The following is a 27,637-nucleotide window of genomic DNA, read 5'->3' as shown; positions in this document are numbered from 1 at the left end:
ATTTGCGTATATTGAAGAATCCTTGCATCCCTGGGATAAATCCCACTTGATCGTGGTGTATGATCCTTTTAATGTGTTGTTGGATTCTGTTTGCTAGTATTTTGTTGAGGATTTTTGCATCTATATTCATCAGTGATATTGGTCTGTAATTTTCTTTTTTTGTAGTGTCTTTGTCTGGTTTTGGTATCAGGGTGATGGTGGCCTCATAGAATGAGTTTGGGAGTGTTCCTTCCTCTGCAATTTTCTGGAAGAGTTTGAGAAGGATAGGTGTTAGCTCTTCTCTAAATGTTTGATAGAATTCACCTGTGAAGCCATCTGGTCCTGGACTTTTGTTTGTTGGAAGATTTTTAATCACAGTTTCAATTTCATTACTTGTGATTGGTCTGTTCATATTTTCTGTTTCTTCCTGGTTCAGTCTTGGAAGGTTATACCTTTCTAAAAATTTGTCCATTTCTTCCAGGTTGTCCATTTTATTGGCATAAAGTTGCTTGTAGTAGTCTCTTAGGATGCTTTGTATTTCTGCAGTGTCTGTTGTAACTTCTCCTTTTTCATTTCTGATTTTATTGATTTGAGTCCTCTCCCTCTTTTTCTTGATGAGTCTGGCTAATGGCTTATCAATTTTGTTTATCTTCTCAAAGAACCAACTTTTAGTTTTATTGATCTTTGCTATTGTTTTCTTTGTTTCTATTTCATTTATTTCTGCCCTGATCTTTATGATTTCTTTCCTTCTGCTAACTTTGGGTTTTGTTTGTTCTTCTTTCTCTAGTTTCTTTAGGTGTAAGGTTAGATTGTTTACTTGAGATTTTTCTTGTTTCTTTAGGTAGGCTTGTATAGCTATAAACTTCCCTCTTAGAACCGCTTTTGCTGCATCCCATAGGTTTTGGGTCGTCGTGTTTTCATTGTCATTTGTCTCTAGGTATTTTTTTATTTCCTGTTTGATTTCTTCAGTGATCTCTTGGTTATTTAGTAACGTATTGTTTAGCCTCCATGTGTTTGTCTTTTTTACGTTTTTTTCCCTGTAATTCATTTCTAATCTCATAGCGCTGTGGTCAGAAAAGATGCTTGATATGATTTCAATTTTCTTAAATTTACTGAGGCTTGATTTGTGACCCAAGATGTGATCTATCCTGGAGAATGTTCCGTGCGCACTTGAGAAGAACGTGTAATCTGCCGTTTTTGGATGGAATGTCCTATATATATCAATGAAATCTATCTGGTCTATTGTGTCATTTAAAGCTTCTGTTTCCTTATTTATTTTCATTTTGGATGATCTGTCCATTGGTGTAAGTGAGGTGTTAAAGTCCCCCACTATGATTGTGTTACTGTCGATTTCCTCTTTTATAGCTGTTAGCAGTTGCCTTATGTATTGAGGTGCTCCTATGTTGGGTGCATATATATTTATAATTGTTATATCTTCTTCTTGGATTGATCCCTGGATCATTATGTAGTGTCCTTCCTTGTCTCTTGTAACATTCTTTATTTTAAAGTCTATTTTATCTGATATGAGTATAGCTACTCCAGCTTTCTTTTGATTTCCATTTGCATGGAATATCTTTTTCCATCCCCTCACTTTCAGTCTGTATGTGTCCCTAGGTCTGAAGTGGGTCTCTTGTAGACAGCATATATATGGGTCTTGTTTTTGTATCCATTCAGCCAGTCTATGTCTTTTGGTTGGGGCATTTAATCCATTCACGTTTAAGGTAATTATCGATATGTATGTTCCTATGACCATTTTCTTAATTGTTTTGGGTTTGTTTTTGTAGGTCCTTTTCTTCTCTTGTGTTTCCCACTTAGAGAAGTTCCTTTAGCATTTGTTGTAGAGCTGGTTTGGTGGTGCTGAATTCTCTTAGCTTTTGCTTGTCTGTAAAGCTTTTGATTTCTCCATCAAATCTAAATGAGATCCTTGCCGGGTAGAGTAATCTTGGTTGTAGGTTCTTCCCTTTCATCACTTTAAGTATATCATGCCACTCCCTTCTGGCTTGCAGAGTTTCTGCTGAGAAATCAGCTGTTAACCTTATGGGAGTTCCCTTGTATGTTATTTGTCGTTTTTCCCTTGCTGCTTTCAGTAATTTTTCTTTGTCTTTAATTTTTGCCACTTTGATTACTATGTGTCTCGGCATGTTTCTCCTTGGGTTTATTCTGTATGGGACTCTCTGCGCTTCCTGGACTTGGGTGGCTATTTCCTTTCCCATGTTAGGGAAGTTTTCGACTATAATCTCTTCAAATATTTTCTCTGGTCCTTTCTCTCTCTCTTCTCCTTCTGGGACCCCTATAATGCGAATGTTGCTGCGTTTAATGTTGTCCCAGAGGTCTCTTAGGCTGTCTTCATTTCTTTTCATTCTTTTTTCTTTAGTCTGTTCCGCAGCAGTGAATTCCACCATTCTGTCTTCCAGGTCACTTATCCGTTCTTCTGCCTCAGTTATTCTGCTATTGATTCCTTCTAGTGTAGTTTTCATTTCAGTTATTGTATTGGTCATCTCTGTTTGTTTGTTCTTTAATTCTTCTAGGTCTTTGTTAATCATTTCTTGCATCTTCTCAATCTTTGCCTCCATTCTTATTCCGAGGTCCTGGATCATCTTCACTATCATTATTCTGAATTCTTTTTCTGGAAGGTTGCCTATCTCCACTTCATTTAGTTGTTTTTCTGGGGTTTTTTCTTGTTCCTTCATCTGGTACATAGCCCTCTGCCTTTTCATCTTCTCTGTCTTTCTGTAACTGTGGTTTTTGTTCTACAGGCTGCAGGATTGTAGTTTTTCTTGCTTCTGTTGTCTGCCCTCTGGTGGTTGAGGCTATCTAAGAGCTCTTTTCTTTTTTTAATTAAAAAAAAAAATTTTTTTTAAGGGGGCTTTATTTATTTATTTATTTTGGCCGCGCGGCACGCGGGATCTTAGTTCCTCGACCAGGGATTGAACCTGTGTCCCCTGCAGTGGAAGCACAGAGTCTTAACCACTGGTCCGCCAGGGAAGTCCCTGCACATTCTTAATCTACCAGCCACAGCCCCCCAACACAACAGAAGTTAAGTATCTCGCTGAAGGTCACAAAGCTAGGAAGTAAAATGCAAGCAGCCCCACATTAACTTCTACCCTCTGTGCTGCCCCCGCTTGTACCTACTCCAACTGTGGCCTCAATTGCTCAGAGTAGGAAGAGACTACCTCCCTTGTTTTCAATATTATATCCAGTTAATGCAACCTAAGACCATATGGCAGTCATGTCATGCCTGGGCACTTGGATATCGCTAAATGCATACCCACATCTATTCTCCTCCTCTTCCTTGCCAAAAGGGTCCACTAAAGTCACAAACCGGGACAAAAAGTACTTGGCAAGGTATGTAAGGGAGGCGGGGAAGGGGTGGACAGGCAGAGAGAAGGCTGAGAATAAGAGAGGGCTGGACACGAGAGGAAGCAGGCGAGGGATGAGAGCGTGAAGCAGCAAGCACGGAGCAGCAAGGACAGAGCCAGGTGCAGGAAGACGGTGGGCTCGCTTAGGACACATCGTACAAATCCCGTGTTCCCGTTACATTATACCTACGAGTCCTTAAAGGCAGTCCAGTCACGGTACTCTATCACCTAGAAAAGTGCTCCCAGACAGTAGTCCTTGAAAACTGTTAACCCCTCATAGGTACAAGCAACCAAGAAGGAGAAGAGGGTCGTGTTCCAAATGCTTTAGATACAGAGGGGAACAGAACAAGCCGGATCTCTTCAAAGACACAGGAAACCTGCTCTTGTGTAGTTTCCATACCTTCTTCTCCGAGACCCGTAACCTACTTTACAGCTCTATGTGCTCTGCTAACACTGTTCCATCACCACCCCGCACTTCCTCTCCACCTACACAAAATCCACTCATCCTTGGAGGGCATTTAGCCCCAATGTTGTGGATATTTTCTTGATCACTTCTGCTTGTGGTGATTTCTCGCTCCTTGCAACTTGGAACAATATTTGCCTCTGTCACCACTGGCCCACGATGTCCCTCGATGGTTTTATTATTTAATTCTTAGCTAATTTTGCTCCCCCCCAAAAAGATGCAATATTCTACTTTATAGAATCCATAGTATTGGAACAAGTTTTTTCTTTAACATACTACATATTGTTACTGCTTTTTTACTGACTGTAAAGCCTCAAGATAAAAATAACAGCTCTAGAAAATTTAGCCATTAGTTTTCCTTTTGCACTGAAGCCTGAAATATGAAAATACAAGTCAATGGACCGCAACCTCCAGAACAAAATAAGTCAGGCATCACGCAAAGTCTCAGGAGAATCCAGCTGAATCCCAGGTTAACATTAATTTTTAATTTTGAAGCTAACTGTGTTGACATTGAGAAAAATGTAGTCTGGAACCTATGAAAAGGAACAGGGATTCTCTGACCCATAAGTAACGTTTCAAAGAGCCTACCGGAAATCATAAGTCTAACTCATCATAAAACTGCTCCAGCTATGACATCACAGTTCTTTGCTTTTAGCTGGAATAACAAGAACCTGGTGAGATTATATTAGTTCTGGTAAGGAGGCAAAAACCTCTGCATGTCGGTTGCATTTCTGATTAGTAAAGGGAAACTGAACTATCATTTCACAAATACAATCTTTGATAGTAAACAAAATCTTTTAGAACAAGAATCCTATTCGAAAAAAATAATTTAAATCCTTTCAGTGTCTGAGGAGGGAAAACCTCCAAGAAACTTAAAAACAGGGGCTACTGTCTTAATAATAATGATCCATTTATACCGAGCCCTTGCTGTGTGCCTCACATCAATGTTCTCCTTTAACACTCACAACTCCATGAAGGCACTATTACCTTCAGCTTACAGATGAGGAAACTGAGCTCAGAGTTCAATAGCTTGTCTGAGGCCACCCAACTGGTATGGGCCATGTTTAAGAATCAAACTCAGGGCTTTCCTGGTGGCGCAGTGGTTAAGAATCCGCCTGCCAATGCAGGGGACACGGGTTCGAGCCCTGGCCTGGGAAGATCCCACATGCCGCGGAGCAACTAAGCCCATGCGCCACGACTACTGAGCCTGCGCTCTAGAGCCCACGTGCCACGCTACTGAAGCCTGCGCACCTAGAGCCCATGCTCCGCAACAAGAGAAGCCACGACAATGAGAAGCCCATGCACCACAATGAAGAGTAGCCCCCACTCTCCGCAGTTAGAGAAAGCCCGCGCACAGCAACGAAGACCCAACACAGCCAAAAGTAAATAAATAAGTAAATAAATTAATTGATTAAAAAAAAGAATCAAACTCAGGACAATTAACTCCAAAGCTTGTTCTTAATCACTATATTTCCTATTTTATTCATCTCCCTTCCCTCACTCGGTTGGATAATCTTTGCCTGCCCAAGAACTAAAGGAGGCGGACTTTCCACTAGGTTCAAATTCGAGTAAGAGTCTGGGAAGAAAACAAGAGTCTTGGTGCCTGTTATACACACATCACCCACCAGACTTCTGGCTCTCAGACCAGGTCTGTGGAAATGCGAATCTTCCAAGAACTCTGTGAATTCCTGTGGCACAACTATTTAAGAATTCCATGCTCTGTGATCTGGTAACGCTAACCCCAAATTCTTCGTTCCGTTGCCTTTAGTACTTACCTTCTCTTGACTGTGGAGGTCATTTTATCAGTATTCAACACCAAACTCATGAAGAACTCAATAACAGGATGAGAAAAGCAGTATACGACATTCTTTAAGGCAGTGCATGCTATCTGCCCATCTGTCCTAACCTTTTTTTCCTATTCTTTAGGTAAAACCTACTCTAGGACAGGGCACAGATATTGGTCAACAAATGACCCAAAATAAAGAGAAAAGTGCAATTGCATTTCTGGATTCAAAGAGGTCACTTCAAACACAAAAGAGGTACCAATTTCTATTCAGCAGGATCTTCAGCAGGACCTTCAGCAGGACCACTCCATGACAGCAGCCCCACTGCTGGGCTGATGATAGAAAAACACTTCCTTTCTCAATTCCTTAATATTAGGAGCACAGTGTGGTCCTGTAGGCTTCCTGTTGTTGGATGTTTTCTGTTAAGTCCAAACAGAGAATGATTCCAATCTCAAGGTTCTCCATCTAAAACAAAGGCCAGGACACAGCTGGAATTCAACAAATATCATCTTCCAATTTTCTTCATTAGGGTAAACGAGGCTTGAATTATCTGAGACATTTATGACTTGATCACAGTGGCAAAGCTGACACAATGGTGGTTCCTGCCATGGAACTCAAGCAGCAGAAAGGAATGCAAGATTACATTGCCATGAACTCATTCTGAATTAGGTTAAGAAGGTAAACTGATGTGTCTGGTTACTTATTTACTTAACATAAAGATGAAAGTGACCTAACCTGGCAACCATAAAAATCCTCAGAGGCTAAGCAAATTCAAAGAGATTTTTGAAAGGTAGATTTCAGAAAAAACTAGCTAATGCTTTTGGAGGACTATTTCATAAAATGAGTGACAAATGGAAGCCAAATTTAGTGGAGGTAGGTGTTGCATACAGACTGCCTTCATTCTCCTGAGTTATAGTCTGTTTAAAGCTGTCATTTTAGTAAAGCACTAAAATCCACCACGGTTTTGTGCAAATCAGCTAAAGTGCTATTGTGCTATTATATGCATAAATCTTTATTTGCATTAGAAAGGCATCAATTACCTCATACTACAATATGTAATTAAGAAATAAATGTACCGGCTCAGCCTTACAAGATAAATAATGGATTACTGCAAGAATAAAAGTTGTGATTTTAACTAGCCACATTTCAATGTTGACTATAAGAAAGCCTAGCACCACCTAAGCTGGGTCCTTTATGTAGTAAGGACCAGATATTATATAGCAAGTTGTCTAGTAATCATACTTGCCTGTGAAAAACAAAAATTACCATTCAGTTTCTAAGGCACTAGAAAGTTTGGAATGAATGATCTTCACACAGACAGAACCAAACATGAAGATTCACAAACTACTAGTCAGAAGGGAACCCAGAAATGTCTGGGATAATGTTTCTCTCAATGAAGAAAAATAAAAAGGGTTCATTCATTTGGTAACTAGTTGAATGCATAGTATGTACTAAGGATGGTTAGGCAGGAGGTGAGGCTGGGGGTTGGGAGGTGGAATATGGAGAAATGTGGCTAGTGAGGTTTAAGTGGTAAGGACTTAGAACAGCCAGTGTGACGTGTGGGAAAGCTGACCTGGGACAGCTGGAAGAGATGAGTGGCCACTTGTAACATCTGTGGAGTGTCCAGCAGTAGGCATTCCATGATTGTTGAAATGAACGCTGGGCTGGAAGTAAGACCTGGGCTCTGGCCCCAGCTCTGCCACTAACCAATTGCATAGCTTTGCCAAGTCATGTATCATCCTGAAGGGTTGGTATTGTCTCTTTTTGTCGTAAAAAAACCCAAAAAACAAAAAAACACTTAAGAGCATGCCTCTGGAGATCTCTCCTTCTGTAATACACTGTCAGTCAACATTCTCTGACTAGTCATACGTACAGTTTGCATGCCATCCAGTTTACAAGGACAGTGTGAAAGATACACAACAGTACAGTTCCCTGGCTATTAATCACGTACATCTTCAGAAAAAAAACAAACATCTGGCAACAACTGTTTTGAATGTCTCATCCTAGGGGAAGTAAACATAATGGCAAGGAATAAATAGGGGTCACCTTTGTTCTTTAAACCCTTATGACGTGTAATCTAGTACCTAGACAAGCAGTCTTTAACACACTAGTCAGTCCATGGATAGGCTTTTAGGGAGGACTCACAAACACCCTGAAATTATATGCAAACTGGTTTCCTACATGAATGTATGCACAAACTTTCTTTGCATTTTCAAGTAATCCATAAACCCTTCCCCCAAAAAGAGGTTAATAACCACTGCTCTAAGAATGTTCCTTTTATTTATTTATTCATTTATTTATTTTTATTTTTGTCTGTGTTGGGCCTTTGTTGCTGCGCGCAGGCTTTCTCTAGTTGCGGCGAGTGGAGCACGGGCTCTAGGTGCGTGGGTTTCGGTAGTTGTGGCGCGTGGTCTCAGTAGTTGCGGCTCGCGGGCTCTAGAGCGCAGGCTCAGTAGTTGTGGCGCACAGACTTAGTTGCTCCGCGGCATGTGGGATCTTCCCCGACCAGGGCTCGACCCCGTGTCCCCTGCACTGGCAGGCGGATTCTTAACCACTGCGCCACCAGGTAAGTCCCAGAATGTTCCTTTTCTGAAGCAACTTTCCTGATGAGTTAATAATGGGTCAAATTCCCAGTGTCCTATTAACCGTTAGGCAAGGAGAGTTAAAGTTGAACCGCTTTGTACAGCTTAATCTATTACTGTACGTGGTATTTGAGACGCTATACTGTAGTACTCAAAAGCACACGAACACAAATCCTGACACTGGACACATGTATTAGTCCCACAGCTTAAAAATGTGTTTGCAGACTTCTTCTTCGTTGATCCCGACTAGGTGTGCAAATGGCAAGTTACTTGGCCTCTAGGACACCCACCGCGGAAAGCAAATACAAGGTGGCCGTGGAACGGCGGACGGGTCCGGTTTTCTCATCCACGCCCGCGGCCGTCCCTCCCGGCTCCGCAATCCCAGGCCTTCCGAGCATCCGCAGCCGGCGCGTCGCGGGCCCCCGGCGCCGAGGTCCCGACGTGACGCTACCCGAATTCACTCACGTCTCTGGGAGTCACGGCCTATCTCTCCTCAGCCCTCCAGCACCATACACGGCCACCACGAGCCCCGGCCACGCTGCCTGACTGACCCCGCTCTCCCGGGCGCCTCGCGACTCCCAGCCGCGCCCACCACCAGCAGCGACCGGCGCGCGGACGTCTCAAACGCTTACGGCCGCCTCAAACGCTTACGGCCGCCGACACGTGACCAACTCGCGCTAACCCCGGGCTGCCGGCGCCGATTGCCCTAGAGGCCGGCGCGTGGAGTGCGCGCATGCGCGCGCACATGCGTGAGCCGGGAGCGCTCCGGCGGCCGCTTTCAAAGCAGTTGGGCGCATGCGCCGCGTGACGCCCCGCTGCCGCCGTAGGAGGAGCTGCAAACCAAGGCTCCGGCGCACTTGCGTAGTAGCTGGACGCGGGCGTTTCTTTCCTCCCTTTTTTTCGAATTGGTCGTGAGGAGTAGATTCGAGTTACAAAATGGCGGCGTGGCGCGTGTGGGTCGCCGTTCTCCCAAAGGTCTCCTCCTGAACGGACGATTCTCCCCCTCACTGCCCAACGCAGAGAGACGAGGTCCCCGAGGGACATGGTGTTTGAGACTCAGGGCTTGCCGACCACCGAATCCTTCGAGTCTCTCAGCGCACCGGAAGCGACCGGGCGCCGCTTCAGACCCGAGCGCCGCGGCCGCGACCTCGCACCTGCCCGCCGCTACGCACCCGGGCTTCGCCGCACCCACAACCCAGCGAGGGCCGCGGCTGCCGCCGGCGAGGTGAGAGGCGGGCGGGCGGCGCGGTAGGGGCGGGGGCCGAGCGCGGAAGCCGGGGTGCGGGGCCCGGGTCTGGGAGGAGGAAGCCGGGCTCCGGGTGCGGGACTCGGGCCTGGAATGGGGACCCTGGGAGGAAGGAGCTGGGTGCGGGGCCCCGGCTGGAGAGCGGGTAATGGGCGAGCCGGGGTGGGGCGCGGTGTCAGCAGCGACGCAGTCGGGCGTGTTTGTGAAGCCGGGCTCGGGGCCGGCCTGTCAGGGCTGCGGTGTCCGACTTGGGTAAGGCCCGCCCGGGCGCGGGGCTCCTGCGGCCCTGGCGGAGGCCGGAGCTGGAGCGGGCAGGGACCGTCCTGGCGAGGCCCCCTCGGTTTATTTCCTAGCGGTTCCTCTCGGTACTCGTCTCTTTCTTTTCGTTCTTTCCACCACCTCCTTGGTCTGGTTTCATTTTCTTAGTGCAGTCTCAGGCCACTGATCACTCGTTAGGCTGTCCGATTAAGAAGCAGTGTTAGAGATTTCGTTTTTCCCTAGCGTTTCAGTCTCCGGGTTCCGGCCCCATGTTCCCTTTTTCCTCCGGGCATCACGCCATCGAGTATGTTCAAATCTGTTTCCGTCTTAAAACTGATGTGGACTGAAGGTAGGGCAGCACCAGGTGGTAGAGATCGCATACCTCCCTATGTCGGGCACAAATAAAGTTTTCTCCAATTACCAAAAGTTTCGAGTTGCTATCACAAGGTGTGCTTCATACCTAGTAATCATTTTATAATTTGGTGCCTTTTAAACTACAAGCCCACATGTTTTTAAGTTCTTAGTAATAGCACAGAAGACTCTAGGTGCCAGGCTTTGTGCTAAGTACTTTACAGGGATTTTTTTTCCTTTTTCTCTTCTGGCATAAAAAGAAAATTATTGTCTGAAGTATCATGCTTTGAAATAAAATATGGATTTGGTAACGTATTTTTTAAAGCCAGACTCATAATTCGAGTTAATTCTCTTTTTTTCCCACACTACAGCTTTTAAGTTAGGGAGGAGAAGTAGTATTTTGTAGCCTTTGCTTCTAACGAAACTTGTCCCTTTAGTAATATTTATTGAGTCCTTCCTGTGTTCCAGGCATTGTTCTAAACTAAGCTTTTTGTGTATCTCATTTAAATTTCACAACATCTCCGTGTTCTACAAATGAAGAAACTGAGGCACAAAAATTAAATAATTTGCCCAAGGTCTCCAGCAACAAAATGGCAAAACTGGATTCTAGCATTTTGTAGTATTTTCTCAAATACTTCATGCCCCAGATCTCTGATTCTGCAACAGCCGGACCATCAGCCATTGGGGGAGCGGGGGGGAGTGGATTTGAGGTACATGAGTGAGTGAAACAAAGATACCCGCCCTCTGGTTAGTCACTGATGGGATAAATATGGTGGAACAGGAAGCAGCTACATTAAGTTAGGTTGTTTCAGTATGCCAGTTGTCTCTTCAGTTGTGGGTATGAGTTAGTGTTAGTGTTACAATTTTACGCTTATCACAGGTTTTGCACTTTCAGCTCCACCCCTTTTTGCCAGTTAATCTTAATACCTGTTAAGTTATTATGTTAATAGTTGATAGCAAAAAATGATTGTTTCAGATTCTCCCCTCTTCTGCCCTCTGGTGGAGGTGCTAGTTACTGAGTAGGAAAATGGCCCAAAAGAATCCACGCAGAGACCTGGCCTCTGAACAGTTCAAGTTTAGTAAGGATTTATGTGTAAGGGTACCTTGTTTGTTTTCTGGACGACAAAGATTAATAGCAAAACTTGACCAAGTGTTTGGGAGGGAGGCATTAAAAAAGAGGATTTGTAGGTAATGAATGAAAATTATGTAAATTCTCACTTATGTTTTAGAATCTGGGACTTTAAAACCATTTACTCTGTAATCAGAAAAAAGCACTTGTAAAAGAAAAATTGAGAGATTATTAGAGGAGTATTAAAAGTTGAAAAGCCCTATGTGATCACCCTACAGGGGGTCAGATTTTGGAGGACTTTGGAATGCCAGCATTGGAATTTTATTTTATAGATACTAACATGCAGTGGGTGATGTGTAAGTTTGTATCTTAATGACCAGGAGGTTCTAGAAACTTACTCTGGTGGGTTGTGGTGTTGAGGGCAAATGAGACTGGGGAAGGACTATAGGAAGGAAGCTAGGCTGGTTTTCAGGAACCCTGGCTAGTGTTCCAAACTAATCGATAAATTCCTGGGCAAGGTAAGTAGCAGAGGAAATGGAGGTTTTTGGTCCATTTAACTGGTAAGTTAGGGAAGAATCCAGCACAACACTCACAGTGGAGCTCTCCGTTGATTGTTTCTGTTTTTAATAGCAAAGGATCTATGATCTTAGGATCACAAAATAAATTGGAAATTTTAAGGGATGGATACAAGTACCCACCTTGAATAAGTGCTCGTAGAGATAACACCGTCAATCCCTGACTCTTAATCCTCCCCGTAACACCATGGTTTTTGAGGAGTTGAGCTGATGGCTTTTTTTGTTTTATAAATTTGTTTTATTTTTATTTTTGGCTGCGTTGGGTCTTTTTTGCTGCGCGCAGGCTTTCTCTAGTTGCGGCGAGCTGGGGCTACTCTTCATTGCGGTGCGCGAGCTTCTCATTGCGGTGGCTCCTCTTGTTGCGGAGCACGGGCTCTAGGTGCGTGGACTTCAGTAGTTGTGGCACGTGGACTCGGAATTGTGGCTTGCGGGCTCTAGAGCGCAGATTCAGTAGTTGTGGCGCACAGGCTTGGTTGCTCCACGGCATGTGGGATCTTCCCGGACCAGGGCTCGAACCTGTGTCTCCTGCATTGGCAGGTGGATTCTTAACCACTGTGCCACCGGGGAAGCCCTGATGGCTTATTTTTGAAGAGTTAAAAATTCTAGGAATGTTAACACATCCATATTAATCATGTTTTGAACTTTTAAATGATGTCCTAGCTTAGAAATATGCAATTTGGGGTAATTAAATGTTCAGTCTTGGGAAATAGATTACTATCAACTTGTCTGTAGCCTAAAGATGAATAGAGATCTTCCTCAACATATGTTGGGGTTACGTCACAATAAACCCATGATAAGATGAAAATACTGTAAGTTGAAAATGCATTTTATATACCTACCCTACCGAACATCATAGCTCAGCCTACCTTAAATGTGCTTAGAACACTTAACATTAGCCTACAGTTGGGCAAAATCATCTAACACAAAGACTATTTTATAGTAGTGTTGAATATCTCATGTAATTTATTGAATAGTATACTGAAAATGAAAAACAGAATGGCTGTATGGGTACAGAATGGTTGTTAAGTACATCGATTGTGATGGCGTGGCTGGCTGACTGGAAGCTGTGGCTTGCTGCCGCTGGCCAGCATCACAAGAGAATATCATACCACCTATTGTTAGCCTGAGAAAAGATCAAAATCTGAAAGAAGGTTTCTACTCAATGCATATTGCTTTCACACCATTGTAAACTTGAAAACTTGCAAGGCGAACCATTGTAAGTCAGGGACCATCTGTACTCATGTTGGGAAGGTATTTCCAATACCTTATTCAAATTCTTAACTAAGGTTGTACTTTACTGTATCATCCTTAAGAGAATTTTAAATATTAAAAATGTCTTGCCTGTAGCAAGACTGTGTGTAAGTATAAGTTGCATGGAATAAGTTAGTTAAGTATTTGTTGATTATTATTCAGTTCTTTAGATTTCTGATTTTTAAAAATCAGTGTTTCATTGTAATTTTTTCAAATGCAGTTGATTTAGTATATTGTTCACTGTGCCTTAGAGGACCTCACTGCCTCCTCCAGTAATCTTTATTGGATTCGTGACACTAGGAGCCTCACAGTGTTACAGAGTTCTCATTAAAGCAGTGCCCACTGGTATCAGGAATGTTTTTATCTCATTTCATGCTAGAGTGAATTTTTAAAATTCTTTGTAAGAGTTAAATCATATTCTAGAAAAGTAAACTTATTACTTCTAACCTTTTTGCTTTTAGGTTCGAAAATATGGCCAAAAGAATTGCCGAGAAGGAATTGACGGATAGGAATTGGGATCAAGAAGATGAAGCAGAAGAGGTAAAAAATAATTTCCCTAAGAATGATTTCCTTCTACTTCCAAATTTAAATTAATTTTGGGATTCCTCATGAAGATTCTGATAAAATTAAAAGGCCTTTTTAAGAACATCCGGAACTGGAAATAGTGTGGTTTCTTATGATCTGTACTTAGTCTAGAAATTGATGACATTTGGGTGTGCTTTTCCATTAACAACTATTCCCTAAGTACTCTGCTCCTTTGTAGAAGCACCTTCCTCCTGAATTTCATGTAGCGTTTCATTGGCGCATTCTGAGCCTGTGGTTTTAGTCCAGATTGAAGGGTGAGTGAATGATCTAGGCATGAACTGAGCACGCTGCCAGCACTCAGACTTGAAAAGTGGTTCACCACCACTGTCTTCGTCTGCCACGCGCACAGTTGTAGATCTTAGAAGACTGAGGTCGCCTCCCTTACTGTAATGCTTCTTGGAGGCTCATTTTATTTCATATTCTGGAGACACTCCCCACCCCCCAACAACTGCGTTAATAGGAATAGAATTTAGATGGCCTAGTTTCTTTCCTAACCAAATAAAAATGGTCTTCCCTGAGGAAATCTTTTAATTTTTATCTTACAAAGACTAGAACACAGCTGCATTTCTAAAGTGCCTCATCAGCAGTTTGATACTCCCGGACCAGTTCACTAAGGAAATCTGCACCAAGTTAGTAGAAGTGTGCTAGGTTAAAAAATAGACGTATATTATAAAGAGTCTGCAAAAGTGTTTCCAAGATAATTCTTAAGACTGCTGTTTTCCTTCTTTCTCAATCTGTTTTCTAATATTAATATTTTTTCCTTTACAAATATGTGTGCTGGTATGTTTGGGGAAACCAAAATCACAAGTATGGGCTTTTAAAAGAGCTTTTAACAATTCTGACTGACTTGGTACTTTTTAAGCAAGTCTTTGGTAACTTTAGTTCTTTCCAGGTTTTAGGCACAGTTACATTCTGGGCCTACCATATAATGATTTGTTTTGACATTAAAATACTTCAGGAATGAAAGGACTTCCATTTGGACAGATTCTAATGAAATGAGTGTGGAAGGACATTACATTTAATTTGGGTCAGGTGTAGCCAAATGGTCCCTTCTATGGGTGTAGAGATCTCTTTAAGTTTAGCATTATCTGAAATAAGTATAGATGAGAACTTTTTACAGAAAATATTTTATGCCATTCCTCCAGGGTGAAAAGAGGGGTTGAAGTAAAGCCAAAGATTTTCAGCAGGTTTCCAGCAGGTGACTTAGAGCCCCAGTCTCAGTGGTCTTCTGGATCATGGGCAAATGGGCAAAGCTCTTCTGTAAAATAATGTGTATTATGAACATAACATTTATTTTTGAAAACCATAGTTGTAAGAGATTAGATTTGGGCATCTGGGTAACATCTTTGAATATGTTTGAAATATTCAAAGAATTGATCATGAACAGCTTTGCGCCAAAGTTTTGATGGTCTCAGTCTTCTTAGAACTTTGTGTATGCGCTCTTCTCTCTGAATTGTGATAAAGTCTGGATTTGTAGTTTCTGGAAGGTTTCTGATTCGCCTAACTAGCATTGGAATTCACAAGATAGATACTAGACGTAAACTTTAACTTAATGTGCCCTCTCCATAATTTGTGTTACTTAAAAACCAGAAGATATCGATCAGTTTGTCTGGTCTAGCTTTTTTGTTCAGCATTTTATCTCCTTTTTGGCCTTATCTTGTTGCTGTTTAATTTGTACACTCCTGCAGGTGGGAACATTCTCCGTGGCCAGTGAGGAAGTCTTGAAGAATAGAGCCATAAAGAGAGCAAAGCGTAGAAATGTTGGATTTGAAGTGAGTGTTTTCTTACAGCTTCTGGTGTTAAACACTAACTTGATTTCTGAGCTATAGAATATTTCCACCTCTGGGAGCAGTCAGATCAATAAATGCTTTTTTTAAAAAATTATTGTCTTTTATGTGATCTATCAAGAATGTCTTTTTTTTTAAATACATATAATGGTTTTTCATTGTTAATTCATTATTACAAGATATTGAGTATAATTCCCTGTGCTGTACAGTAATTCCTTGGTTGGTTATCTATTTAATATATAGTAGTGTTGTATATATGTTAATCCCAAACTCGTAATTTATCCCTCCCCCCACCTTTCCCCTTTGGTAACCATAAGTTTGTTTTCTATGTCTGTGAGTCATATTTCTGTTTTGTAAGGAAGTTCATTTGTATCATTTTTTTAGATTCCATATATAAGCGATATCATGATATTTGTCTTTCTCTGTCTGGCTCACTTCACTTACTATGATAATCTCTAGGTCCATCCATGTTGCTGCAAATGGCATTATTTCATTCTTTTTTATGGCTGAGTAACATTCCATTGTGTGTATATATATATATATATATATATATACTACATCTTTATCCAGTTATCTGTCAGTGGACATTAAGGTTGCTTCCCTGTCTTGACTCTTGTAAATAGTGCTGCAGTGAACATTAGGGTACAAGTATCTTTTCGAATTATATCAATAGTTTTGTCTGGATATGTGCCGAGGAGTGGGATTGTATGGTAGTTTTTAGTTTTTTTAAGCAACCTCTGTACTGTTTGCCATAGTGGCTGCACAAATTTACATTCCCGCCAACAGTGTAGGAGGGTTCCTTTTTCTCCACACTCTCCAGCATTTATTACTTGTAGACTTTTTGATGGTCGCCGTTCTGACCGGCGTGAGGTGATACCTCATTGTATTGGTAGTTTTGATTTGCATTTCTCTAATAATTAGCAATGTTGAACATTTTTTTATGTGCCTGTTGGCCATCTGTATGTCTTCTTTGGGGAAATGTCTGTTTAGATCTTACGCCCATTTTTTGATTGGGTTATTAATAAATGCTTTTTAAAATGCCTAGTACACTTGTGAAAATCCTTGGTGTAGAACATGGGAGATAGAAAAAGATAATAAATATGAGATCTGGGACTTCCCTGGTGGCTCAGTGGTTAAGAATCCACCTGCCAGTGCAGGAGACACGGGTTCCAGCCCTGGTCCGGGAAGATCCCACATGCCACAGAGCAGCTAAGCCCGTGCACCACAACTACCGAGCCTGCGCTCTAGAGCCCGCAAGCCACAACCACTGAGCCTGCGAGCCACAACTACTGAAGCCCACACGCCTAGAGCCCGTGCTCCACAACAAGAGAAGCCACCACAAATGAGAAGCCCGCACACTGCAACGAAGAGTAGCCCCAGCTCACCACAACTAAAGGAAGCCCATGCGCAGCAACAAAGACCCAACTCAGCCAAAAATAAATAAAATAAAATAAATAAATTTATATTAAAGAAGAAAAAATAAATAAGTAAATAAATAAGTAAATAAGAGATCTGTACCTTAAAGGGAATTCATCCAATTGCAGAAATAAGATATAGATGTAGACAAATTTGAGTTGAGTGACAGTATGAAGAGGGAAAAGAGTATAGCAATAGGAAAGCAAGGGAAGTGGGTGTTGGAAGTAAGAAGGGAAAATGTAAGATATTCTCAAAGTGTTATCTGCTCCCTAGGATCGAGCTGTGGGTAGGCTGATACCTTTGAGAATAATAGAAGCGTTTCCCATTTTGTTTTTCCTTCTAGTGTAATATGGCATATTAAAATGTTTCATCCCTGTGTTCCAAAGGTTAAAAGATGAGTCATAACTGGTGAGCTGAAACCATGTGGTCAGTACGCAGCCATCACTCCATGTTTAATAACTCTTCCCCAGTGCAGTCCTCATCCCTCAAGTAAATTCCAGACCCGGGAGTGCTGTCTTGGTGACCTGGGCATCTGTTGTCAAGCAGGAGAGGCTGGTTTGAACATCTTGGGTGGCATCCTTGGAATAAACCTACAGAACTGCATGTTCTGTGGTGGCTCTGTTCAATTTTTCTTTATTCCAAGTTCTTTTCTGGCCTGATTTCATTCTTAAGACTGGTGACTGGCTGGATGTAGGTGTTGAGCCAAGTTATATTTGGTGGCTCTTTCATGAAGAAGATACCGGGGGGAGGGACAGCTTCATTAGGGAGGAGGTGATCGATTTTGTTTTAGAAATGTATTTCGGGACTTCCCTGACAGTCTGGTGGTTAAGACTCCGCCTCTCAATGCAGGGGGTGCAGGTTCGAGCCCTGGTCGGGGAACTAAGATCCCACACGCCTCCAGGTGTGGCCAAAAAAATAAATAAATTGTACATCTCTTTTTTTTTTTAAATTTTTTATTTTATATTGGGGTATAGCGAATTAACAATATTGTGACAGTTTCAGGTGCACTGCAAAGCGACTCACCCCATATCCATGTATCCATTCTTCCCCAAACTCTCCTGCCATCTGGGCTGCCATGCACATCTCTTAAAAAAAAAAAAAAAGATGTATTTCAAGGGCCTGTGGTACATCCAAGTGGAGTTCTCTAGGAGACCACTAGGTGTACTGATTGGCCACTCAGAACAGGAAGTGGCGTGAGAGGTGGTGCAGCTCTGAGAAATTTCCCCATCAAGGAGGTTGAAGCCAGGGGCGATGAGAAGAGGCCTAAGAGTGGGAGCTCATGATGAAGAACGAGATGCCTAGGGGAGACAGGCTCAAGGAGGGACGGGCCAGCTGCGGACAAGCGACAGTGAAGAGGCAGCAACAGCGCAGACAGCAGCCCAGGGGCAGAGAGCAGCCTTAGAATTGCATAAGGCACGCCAGACGTTTCCAGGGTGTCTTGGGTTAGAGATGGGAGCGAGCTACCGACAGCAGGAAGGGTCTGCGAGAAAGACCTTGCTAAAGAAAGCAGAGGAGACCTTGGGAATGAAATGTTGCCTCTGGATTTCTCAACTAACGGAAAATCTAGAATTGGGACTCAGTCAACTTTGCAAGTTTCTGTATACTGAAAGCAGGCTGAAAGCAACAAAAGTTCTTAGGAAATTGTAAGTAGTGGGTAAAGTACTTTTAGTTAACCTCACTTGATGTTTCTACAGCTTCCTTAGGCAAAGGGTCTTTGAGTAGTATATGAAAAATCTTTCATTTGGGGTTTAGTTGTGTTGAGAATGTGTTTTTAGTTACAGTTCTGTGCCTCGGTGGTGAGTCCATGAATTTATTTGAATTAGTCTTTTTAACCTTTTATATCCTAAATATATTTTTAAAAATTATTTCACTGTAAATGACATCTATCCTTCCTGTTTTAGGAAGGCAGCTTCAGATTGCAAAGCTGTCATGAGTAAAATCCGTGTTCTGTTTCTGCTTGTGCTGGCAGTTTCCTTTAATGCTGGTTGCATAAGGATTCTAGGTACTATTTAGCCAAGATAATGCTGTCATTCACTTGCTTATTTGGAGACAGAAAAGTAGAGTTATCTAATGTGTGCTCTTTCTTTATATTTCAGTCTGATAGTGGAGGGGCCTTTAAAGATTTTAAAGGCTTGGTTGTACCTTCTGGAGGAGGAGGGTTTTCTGGATTTGGTAATGGTGCTGGAGGGAAGCCTTTGGAAGGACTGTCAAACGGAAACAGCATAACTAGTGCCCCGCCCTTCTCCAGTGCAAGGACAGCAACCGAGACCAAGGCCACCTTCGGTGAGTAGGTTCTTCTACCCCGAGTCACATCTGTGTAAAGATGATCTTTGAAAAATAACTTTCAAAGACGTTTTTCTTGTACTTTTTCTGGGTCCTGAGACTATATGAGCAAAAACAGGGTAATGGTGAAAGGGATGGAAATTAGGGAGCTTTTGGCTCTTTACAGAGTAAATGAGTAGACCACAGGCCAAAATAGACCTGGGTTCTGTTCTCAGTTCTGCCAGTTACCAGCTCTGTGTGACCTCGGTGAAATTCCTTAACCTTTGAGCCTCCAAATCTTCACCTGCGAAATGAGAATGACCTCAGAATCAACCTAAGGGTCAAAGGAGAAAAAGAAGCTCTTAGCAGACCCTCTGTAAAGGCCTCCCATCCCACCCCCTCATTCATTATACATGTACCAAGAATTTCCTGTGTGCCACATACCTTGCTGTTCCCAGTCTAGATTGATTTTGCCCAGGACATGTTGATTGCCTAATCCTGTTTTGAGGGAATTGGTCAAGAAGTCTTGGGATTAACAACAGAGAATGGGAACATGGGTTAAAATCTTTGGTTCTTAGAAATGATCCTGACTCGTTGGATTATACTTAGCTAGTTATTCTAAGAGTATATACTGTTTCATTTAAATTTGGCAGAATGTTTAGTGTGATTAAGATAAGTACTTTCTATTAAGATTTTAACTGCATTAATATATGTTCCTCCTTACAACCTTGGGGAGTAAGTTTTATACTAACATAGTATTTTGACAGTTTTAGGTAAAAAAGCCATCCTTTTGAAGGAAAAGATTATTTTAAAATTATAGCGGTTTAATGCAAGCATGTAAAAAATAGATATATTCATATATATAATGTTTGATTTGATTTTTGTAATAACTAGTTTCCAAATACTATATGTGCACATACTTCTTGAGCTGTCACAAAAATAGGATACAGTAAATGCACAAAATACGAAGACAGAGTGGTATGAAAATCAAGATGACTTAATTAAATCAACTTCTGAATAAATTCTTAAAACTGTAATTTCCTGTAGGGTCTGTTGCTGTAAACGGCCCTACCTCCTTGGTCGATAAAAAGATTTCAAATCCCAAAACTAATGGCGACAGTCAGCAGCCTGCCTCCTCTGGCCTTACCTCCAGTGCCGCCCGCCACAGGAATGCCTATCATAAGCAGTTGGCGGCCTTAAACTGCTCTGTTCGGGATTGGATCGTGAAGCACGTGAATACAAACCCGCTCTGTGATCTGACACCTATCTTTAAAGACTATGAGAAATACTTAGCAAGCATCGAACAGCAACATGGGAACAGTGGCAGCAGTAATTCTGAAGGTGAAACCAACAAAATATCAGTTGAAACACAGCTTCCTTCCCTGTTTGGTTCAACAGAATTACAGCAAGAGTCAACATTTTTGTTTCATGGCAACAAAACTGAGGATACATCTGAAGAGAAGGTGGAGGCTGTGTCTGAAAAGAACAAGGACCCGTCACTAGGAGCAACAAGTGCCTCATTTAATTTCGGCAAGAAAATTGATAGTTCTGTTTTGGGCTCCTTAAACTCTGGCCCCTTGACTGGATTTTCATTTTCGTCTGGAAACTCCAGTTTATTTGGCAAAGATATTGCCCAGAGTAAACCAGTTTCTTCACCATTTTCCGCTAAAACGTTGGCGAGCCGAGCAGAAGGTGGCGGTAACGACTGCAAAGGTAAACACACAGTCAGCCCTGGAAGTCTTCTAGATCTGTGGGAGTTCTGTATTTGGTGGGAAAGGCGTAGCCTTGTGAACGAGGTGGATCTGGATTCACGTCACAACTCCATCATTTCCTCAACGTGAGTGTGATCCTGGACAGAGTTGATTAACTTCTTTGAGTCTGTCTCCTTATTCGTGAAATGGAGTAAGACCGATTTGGTAGGGTTATTTTAAGGATTAAGAATATAAAAATAATAATATAAAAACATCTGGCACAGTGACTTTGAAAATTATCAAATACTTGGCTTTCCATTAAAAAAAATTGTATTTTATTGAAAAATTCATGATGGACGTTCACTGAATTGTTTGTTTTTAAGAGATTTGCTTATAAATAAATTCACACGGCAAAACCATACTCTAAAAAAGGTAGACTTCATAGCTGTGGGGGAACAAATTGACAGTGTTTTCCCAAGATGGGTCTGGATTGCAGCCACCTTTCTAGAAGTTTCTGTGGTGTGTCGTGTTAGTGCCCCAAACCAGGCCTTAATCCCAGCCCCTCCACTCCCTGTGTGGTTCTTAGCTCCCTAAAAAGAGGGGTTGTGTCATAATCCCTCTTCACCACATGGTGGTTGTGAACAAACTGTGTGTATGTAGGCTCTTACTTACAAGCAGTTAAAAGTACGTCTCTCAGGCATCAGCATATTGATCCTTGAGAAGGAAAACTGCGATTTGCCAGTGGGCAAAATACTATGTTTTAAATATTATGTATTATGTATAACTCTCCTTATGTTGCCTTGCCCTCATCACCTGTATCCTCAGGCAAGGGCCCTCCAGGGCAAAGCATAGAATAAAGAGTTCCCCCCTTCTTCTCTGCCCTAAATATGACAGAGGGAGAGCCTGTCATAGTCACAGGGACTCTGCTGCTTGTGGAAGTGATGTCGAGTTTGAATTAAGTCTCCATCTCAGCAGGATGCCCTCCATAAAGCACTTACTCCTTATCCTTATTCCTTATCACGTCTTATGCACAGGAAGACTTGGAGAGCTTGTTAAAATAACAGATGCCCGGGGCCCACGCTGGAGGGCCTAACTCAGGAGTGCCTTCTTAAAATCGAAATGAGCTTGTGACCTGAATTGTTTGAGCACCAGAATTGTTTTTCTTAGTCGCTAGTCAGTGAGTTTTATGCAGTTGCTTTCTCCTTAAGGGGGTTGTAATTTGTGTCCAGCAGTGACTTAGCTCTCCCCTGAGGTTGAGGCACTGGAGTGAAGGGAAGTGCTGTTGGACTCAGCCGGGAGGGTGCCCGTGGTACCAGCATGTCCAGGGGCGTGGCGGCCCAGACAGAGCTTAAGTTGCTTACAGTTGGCTTTGGACTAATTTCTCTGACAACTTGTCCTGTAAAGTTGTTATTTTCTCCATCGTCTTTGGTCATTGCTCTCATTGGTTATTCCTTGGTGGGATGCAGCTACAGTCACAGGAGCATTCGGGGATGAAAGTGTTGGAAGCCCATCTGAGATTTTTATTTCCCAGTGGGTAATCTGAGTATATGTGAGTGTTGACTGATTGTTTTCCTGTGTGAGTTTGCCTGTTCACTGAATACAAGCACAGACACTTTGATTCAAAGGCTTTCTGCAAAAATCCAGTGAGTGCCTCCTTATCCCCACCCCAGCACGATTAGATTGTGTTTCAGTTTCTGTATCAGCTTACATGGAATTTTTAGGTTGGGCGGGGGAGTAGGTAACTAACTACTTTTGTCACATTTTCAAGCCCTTGATTTGAATCTTACTGAATTAGTGTTGTTTTTTATAAAAGGTGGAGATGAAGAAGAGAATGATGAGCCACCCAAAGTAGTAGTTACTGAAGTAAAAGAAGAAGATGCTTTTTACTCCAAAAAGTAAGTAAGAGTCACGAATTCCACTTTTCAAAGACGTGGAAAGAGGCTTCTGGCTGGAGAGCTCAGGTGACATTGTCCCTGCAGAACTTACTGGGCATCCCATCGGCTGTGTCCATTCTTTGAATTGGAACAAGGAAGAATTCTTGGCCTGTTTATTTAAAAATAATCTAAGTCTAAAAATTTCCTGCTGGGCGTATCCTACTCTTTTCTGTTAATTTAGCTCTTTTCTGCTTTTTAAGTGCTTTAGAGACAGTCTTTTCTTTTTGATCTTCCTGCCCCAGTCTCCTCTCATCATTCTCTCCCTTTTTCTCTTTTCTTCTCTTCCCCTCCTCCTTCCCCTACAAAGACAGTCACCTAGTCACTGATTTGAGGTTTGGTTTTACTTCTGCCCTTAAATTAGGTGGCATCTCGGATTCCTTCCTAGAGACACGTTAACCTTCGTGGATTTTCTCACAGCCAAAAAGTTCTCCATAGCAGCCATTCCTTCCCGTTAAGGATGTGTAAATACTTTATCTTTCCCTCGATGAGAGCTGGTTTGGGGTTTTTGGGTTTTGCTTGTTTGTCTAATGAGAGCTGCTGATTTCAGAAGAGGGCTGAAGAGAAATTTTGAATTATCTCTCAATGAAATTAGTGCTTTTTAACAAAGATATTTACTGAAAAACATTTGTGCCCTTTTAGAAGCTTCCCTGGATGTGTTTTTCTAATACAAACATTTCAGATTTAAGTCAGCAATTTTCATAGTGTGAATCACCAAATCCTGTGGGATTCCCAAATGTTGTTTATTTTTGAGAACTTTTAAAAGAGACCAGCAATTCCTTTTGCCTGTTTTAAAATTTAATTACACAGATGATGTAAAGGAATGACCCTGACTTAAGATTTTTTTCTTTTTTTTTGGCCACACCGCACGGCTTGTGGTTTCTTAGTTCCCCAACCAGGGATTGAACCTGGGCCACAGCAGTGAAAGCGCCAAGTCCTAACCACTGGACCGCCAGGGAATTCCCAAGATTTTTTTCTAATCAGAGTAAATCAAAGGAACAGGCAGTAGTTTTGATTTGTTAATAACCTAAGGAGATGTGTGACAGGAGGCTGGGGAGACATTTGACAGCATTATTTTAGGCCTTGCTTAAGCACGTTTTCCAGACTTATTTCAACATCTTAGGACATCAAAAATTGAAGGAGTCCTGCAGAGAATTCAAAAATAAGAAATAGGAAAAGGGGGGGGTGGGGTGGGTGTGGCAGAGTGTTTGTTCTGTATTTGTTCCTCTTCTTTAAGGACCAGGTCAGTTTTTTTGAGCTCAGGGCTGAAGGAGCACGTCAGGGAGGTGTGGGATGCTAGGCTGTGATTTTGACTGACTTTTGAGAAAAGATGGTTTTAGAAGCGTTGTTAAAGAGTTGTGTAGGGCCCACTGTATAATAGAAAAAAATATGGAGGGACTCCAGCCTGTCTCACCAGATTCTCTTATCTGCCTGTGTCCAGACCTGATCTGGGTCAATAGAAGGCTCTTCCTAAGCTTCCTCTGCTGTCATTTAATAACAGACTTCCACACAAGTGTGAACAGGGGCTGTTAGAAAACTGTGTGACTGTCGTGATTTGTCATTGTCTGATCGTACCTATTATTTTTCTCTGTAGGTGTAAACTATTTTACAAGAAAGACAATGAATTTAAAGAGAAGGGTGTAGGCACTCTGCATTTAAAACCTACAGCTAATCAGAAGACTCAGCTTTTAGTGCGGGCAGACACCAATTTAGGTGGGTATCTTTTTTTTCAGGTGGTACAAAATAATCATAATCACATAGTATGTAAAAGCCCTTTGCTTTGCTGATTTAGTCATTGAGATTTTCAAGTATATTAATGTGTTCTTTGGAACGAAATAGAGTTTGTTCAGTCCACATTCATCCTGTACTTACTAATTATAGATTTAGTCGAGTACCAGGGTAGTAGTGTGTAAGAAAACCTGGATGTATTGAAAGCTATTGCCAAGAAGTAACCGAAATGGTTTTCATTTTCCTTCGTGCTAGGTATGTGACTAAGAAGCTACAGGTAAATCGGATGGTGTAGTAAACACCCAAGGGAAATTAACCATTTAAAGGAATCCTTTTTATGTAGCAAATATTCATTAACTCGTTGCTGTCCACCCTTTACCCCACCCTCCAGCTTCACCCTTAAAACAGTCCTCTGAAAGGAAGAGGTAGTGGCTGGGCTCGGGGCGGGTCTAAGGGGAAGTGGTCGGTGGTGGCAGACTACACCAGACTGTGTCCTGGAAAGAAACTTCTGTGAGGCTTTCCTGTGGACTTGACTAATTTGTGATACTGTCATAGCAACATCACTCCCACCCTGTGAGCGGTGCTGGCCTCTGACAGAGCCGTTTCTCTGCTGACCATTCTCTGTTCGAATGACATAGTGAAGCCTCCACGTCGTGCCGGCGTGTTTTTTCTGCAGTGCAAGAAAGCACGGTGTGTTGTAAAGCGCTGCTGGTTTCGGGCTGCTGCCGTGGTTGTGGGAGACTTGGGGCAGGTGTGCAGAAGGCGGGTCCTCCTCAGGGAGGCCCAGTCCGCGTCCTGCCAGAGGCCCACGGTCCTCTCTCGGGGACACCGTGCTGGCGTCTGGCAGGGAACTGTGGCCGTCCTTAGGATATTCCGGTGGCTCTGGCGTTTAATGTTTCGCCTGTTAGAGCTGTAGTTTCACGGAACTATGGTTTATATATTTTGATGCATTTTTTCCGTCTGTTTAAATGCAGGCAACATACTGCTCAACGTTCTCATTCCTCCCAACATGCCGTGTACTCGCACCGGGAGAAACAATGTGCTTATTGTCTGCGTCCCAAACCCACCCACTGATGAGAAGAACGCCACCACCCCGGTCACCATGTTGATTCGGGTCAAAACAAGCGAGGATGCGGATGAGCTGCACACGATTTTACAGGAGAAAAAGGATGCCTGAGCGCACTTCGGCGGAGCGGTTGTTGCCCATTGCTGCTCCCCCACCGCCCCTGAAACTTAGTCAGTTTTCTTCTCTTCCTGCTTTGACATTCTAGGACTTATAGATAACTTAAAACTTTTGTGAGGAAGATTAATATGGCCAATAAAACCTTTAACGTTAAGTGTCAAGAAACTATCCTCCCTTCTTAAGAACTGTCTAATGTGTGAAATACATTTGAAAGGAAATTTTTGGAAGATTTTTTATGTTCACTTTTAAACTAACCACAGGTGATTTCTTAATGGACTGAAATCAGGGTATCGATTAGATTTCCCAAAGGCTTTTCCGACCCAGGGGTTAGGGGTCAGCTGCCACCACCGGCGCGGCCTTTCGCGGCGGTGTGTCCAGAAGGGAGCTTGCCTGTAGCGGTCTTCTTTCTGGCGGGCTTGGCTGATGTGTGTCCCTGTGAACCGTGCTGCCGTGCTGTGGCGGAGGTGTTCCTGCTTTGCTTTATTGTGTTATTTTACAGCTGAGATGTGAGCGCTGGATGTTTGCCTTCAGCTTTTTCTGTGTGGACGCTGACCTGTAACCCCATCGGCTGCTTTACTGTGACTCTGGAACTGCTGTTTCATTTTAATAGGAAATGAGTAGCTTGTTCTTTGGTTTTGTAGGTTTATTCATGAGGTGCTCTTACTTCTGTATTCCCCTAGAGACAAATGGGATGGGGGGGATTGCCAGGAATGAGACTTAAAAGCACAAATTTGTAGTTTGTAGACCCTTATAGAAAAGAAAGGGTTAAACCATACAACAAAAGGAAGAGAATATGCTCTTGGTTATTTGTACCATGATGAACCCTATGGATCTAAAACCTAAACTTACTAGATCATAGGAGTTTTATTACACAGGAGCCATGTGAACTAACCAGGAAACATGCAATAAGGAAATGGAAGAGAAAATTATGTGTGTAAATGTTGCCTTTAACTTTTAGACAGCAGTGTATTCTGCATTTGATACTGAAATTTCCATTTACTTTTTAAAAAGTAAGATATTCAGTATGTCCATTTGGAAGGGAGCCATGGGTATACACACGAATACCCACGTCACTTCTCCATAGCTGTCAGGTAACTAACACTAGCGTTCTTTGAAGACTCTGGTCATATGAACTAGAGGTGAAGTTTAATGTTCTAAATGTCCACTTTCATTCATTCCTCATGAATCACTTGATGCTGGTACCAGATGATCTTGTTTAAAGGCTCAGGGTCCGTGCCTGAGGGCTCACACTCGTATATTCTGATCTTCAGTACATGCTGTCTCTTGACTTTAAAAAAAGTCAAAATCAGTGTAGATAGTACAGCTGCTTTTATTTAAAAAGAAAAAAAGCTTTAACTTTTAGATGTAAAGGAGGCGGGGAATCAATGTTTCGATGTGTCACTCTTAAGCACCTGAGGTCAGGTAGTTGCGCCAGAGTCTCAGGACGCTTGCGCTGCGGCTCGCATCTTTCTGGCTCCATTGGGAGGATTCGGCCCAGCGTGCGACTTCGTCCGTCCTGCCACTCGCAGAGGGAGGCGCTCGCTCTGTTGGGCTGGGGTGGCGTCGACCGGGTGTGGCGTGAGGTTGGGGGGAGGGGCGGTCACCTTGCTCTTTTTACAACTGGGAGTGTTCATGAGGAGTTTAGTCAACAGGTGGTGGATGCTGTTAAGGTAACCCTGGCCCTGCCCTGTTGACCTTAGGGTTATCCAGCTGCTAACGGGCTGAGGAAATAAGGGGGACAAACCTCAGCACGTCACAGCTTAGCCGCGCGTGCTCCTGGGTCCTGCCAGAAAGTAAGGCGCTCAGACCTCTTTGGGGACTCTTCGTGCATCCTCCTGCTTGCTTTTGCATGCGATGTGGAATGTTCACCAAAAACGGCATGAAAGTCATGATTGGATTAACTCTTCACACCCCCATCCACCCCCCACCCCTGGGTAAAGATAGTTTGTCTTGTTAAATTACTGGATATGTGTGGCTTGCTTTTTCCTAACATTCCCAGCAAGTTCTTGCTAAGACTGTACTGTTAAAGTGAAGATTACGGGGGGAAATGTATCCACCGTAAGTCAAAATGTGATATTTTCTTAAAATCACTCTTACACTTTAGGAACTTGCCAGTCTCCACTTTAATTATGTATTA

General features: G+C 42.6%; 1 protein-coding gene across 2 annotated transcripts; it reads left to right on the top strand.

Annotated features, from left to right (window-relative positions):
- Positions 1 to 9,002: 9,002 nt before the first annotated feature.
- On the top strand, positions 9,003 to 26,127 carry NUP50 (nucleoporin 50). 2 transcript variants are annotated; one of them, XM_057556758.1, is made up of 8 exons: positions 9,003 to 9,392; positions 13,379 to 13,457; positions 15,191 to 15,274; positions 18,802 to 18,988; positions 20,366 to 20,680; positions 22,472 to 22,553; positions 24,184 to 24,302; positions 25,292 to 26,127. In XM_057556758.1, the coding sequence occupies exons 2-8, from the start codon at positions 13,389 to 13,391 to the stop codon at positions 25,492 to 25,494; spliced, it is 1,059 nt and encodes a 352-aa protein (XP_057412741.1). In that variant the 5' UTR covers positions 9,003 to 9,392; positions 13,379 to 13,388; the 3' UTR covers positions 25,495 to 26,127. The 2 variants fall into 2 exon arrangements, with proteins under 2 accessions (XP_057412741.1, XP_057412740.1); XM_057556757.1 differs by having other exon boundaries at positions 20,015 to 20,680.
- The last annotated feature ends 1,510 nt before the right edge of the window (positions 26,128 to 27,637 follow it).

Source organism: Balaenoptera acutorostrata, chromosome 11 (genome assembly GCF_949987535.1).
Source record: "Balaenoptera acutorostrata chromosome 11, mBalAcu1.1, whole genome shotgun sequence".
Lineage (NCBI taxonomy): Eukaryota > Metazoa > Chordata > Mammalia > Artiodactyla > Balaenopteridae > Balaenoptera > Balaenoptera acutorostrata.
Note: the sequence above shows the minus strand (reverse complement) of the source record. Positions and strands in the feature narration are given on the sequence as shown.

Excerpts from the sequence above, each read along its gene's own strand:
- NUP50 (XM_057556757.1), top strand. The coding sequence starts at position 13,389 with ATGGCCAAAAGAATTGCCGAGAAGGAATTGACGGATAGGAATTGGGAT. Across the intron at positions 20,681-22,471 it reads TGGCGGTAACGACTGCAAAG|GTGGAGATGAAGAAGAGAAT; the intron begins GTAAACACACAG and ends TTTTTATAAAAG. Across the intron at positions 22,554-24,183 it reads GATGCTTTTTACTCCAAAAA|GTGTAAACTATTTTACAAGA; the intron begins GTAAGTAAGAGT and ends TTTTCTCTGTAG.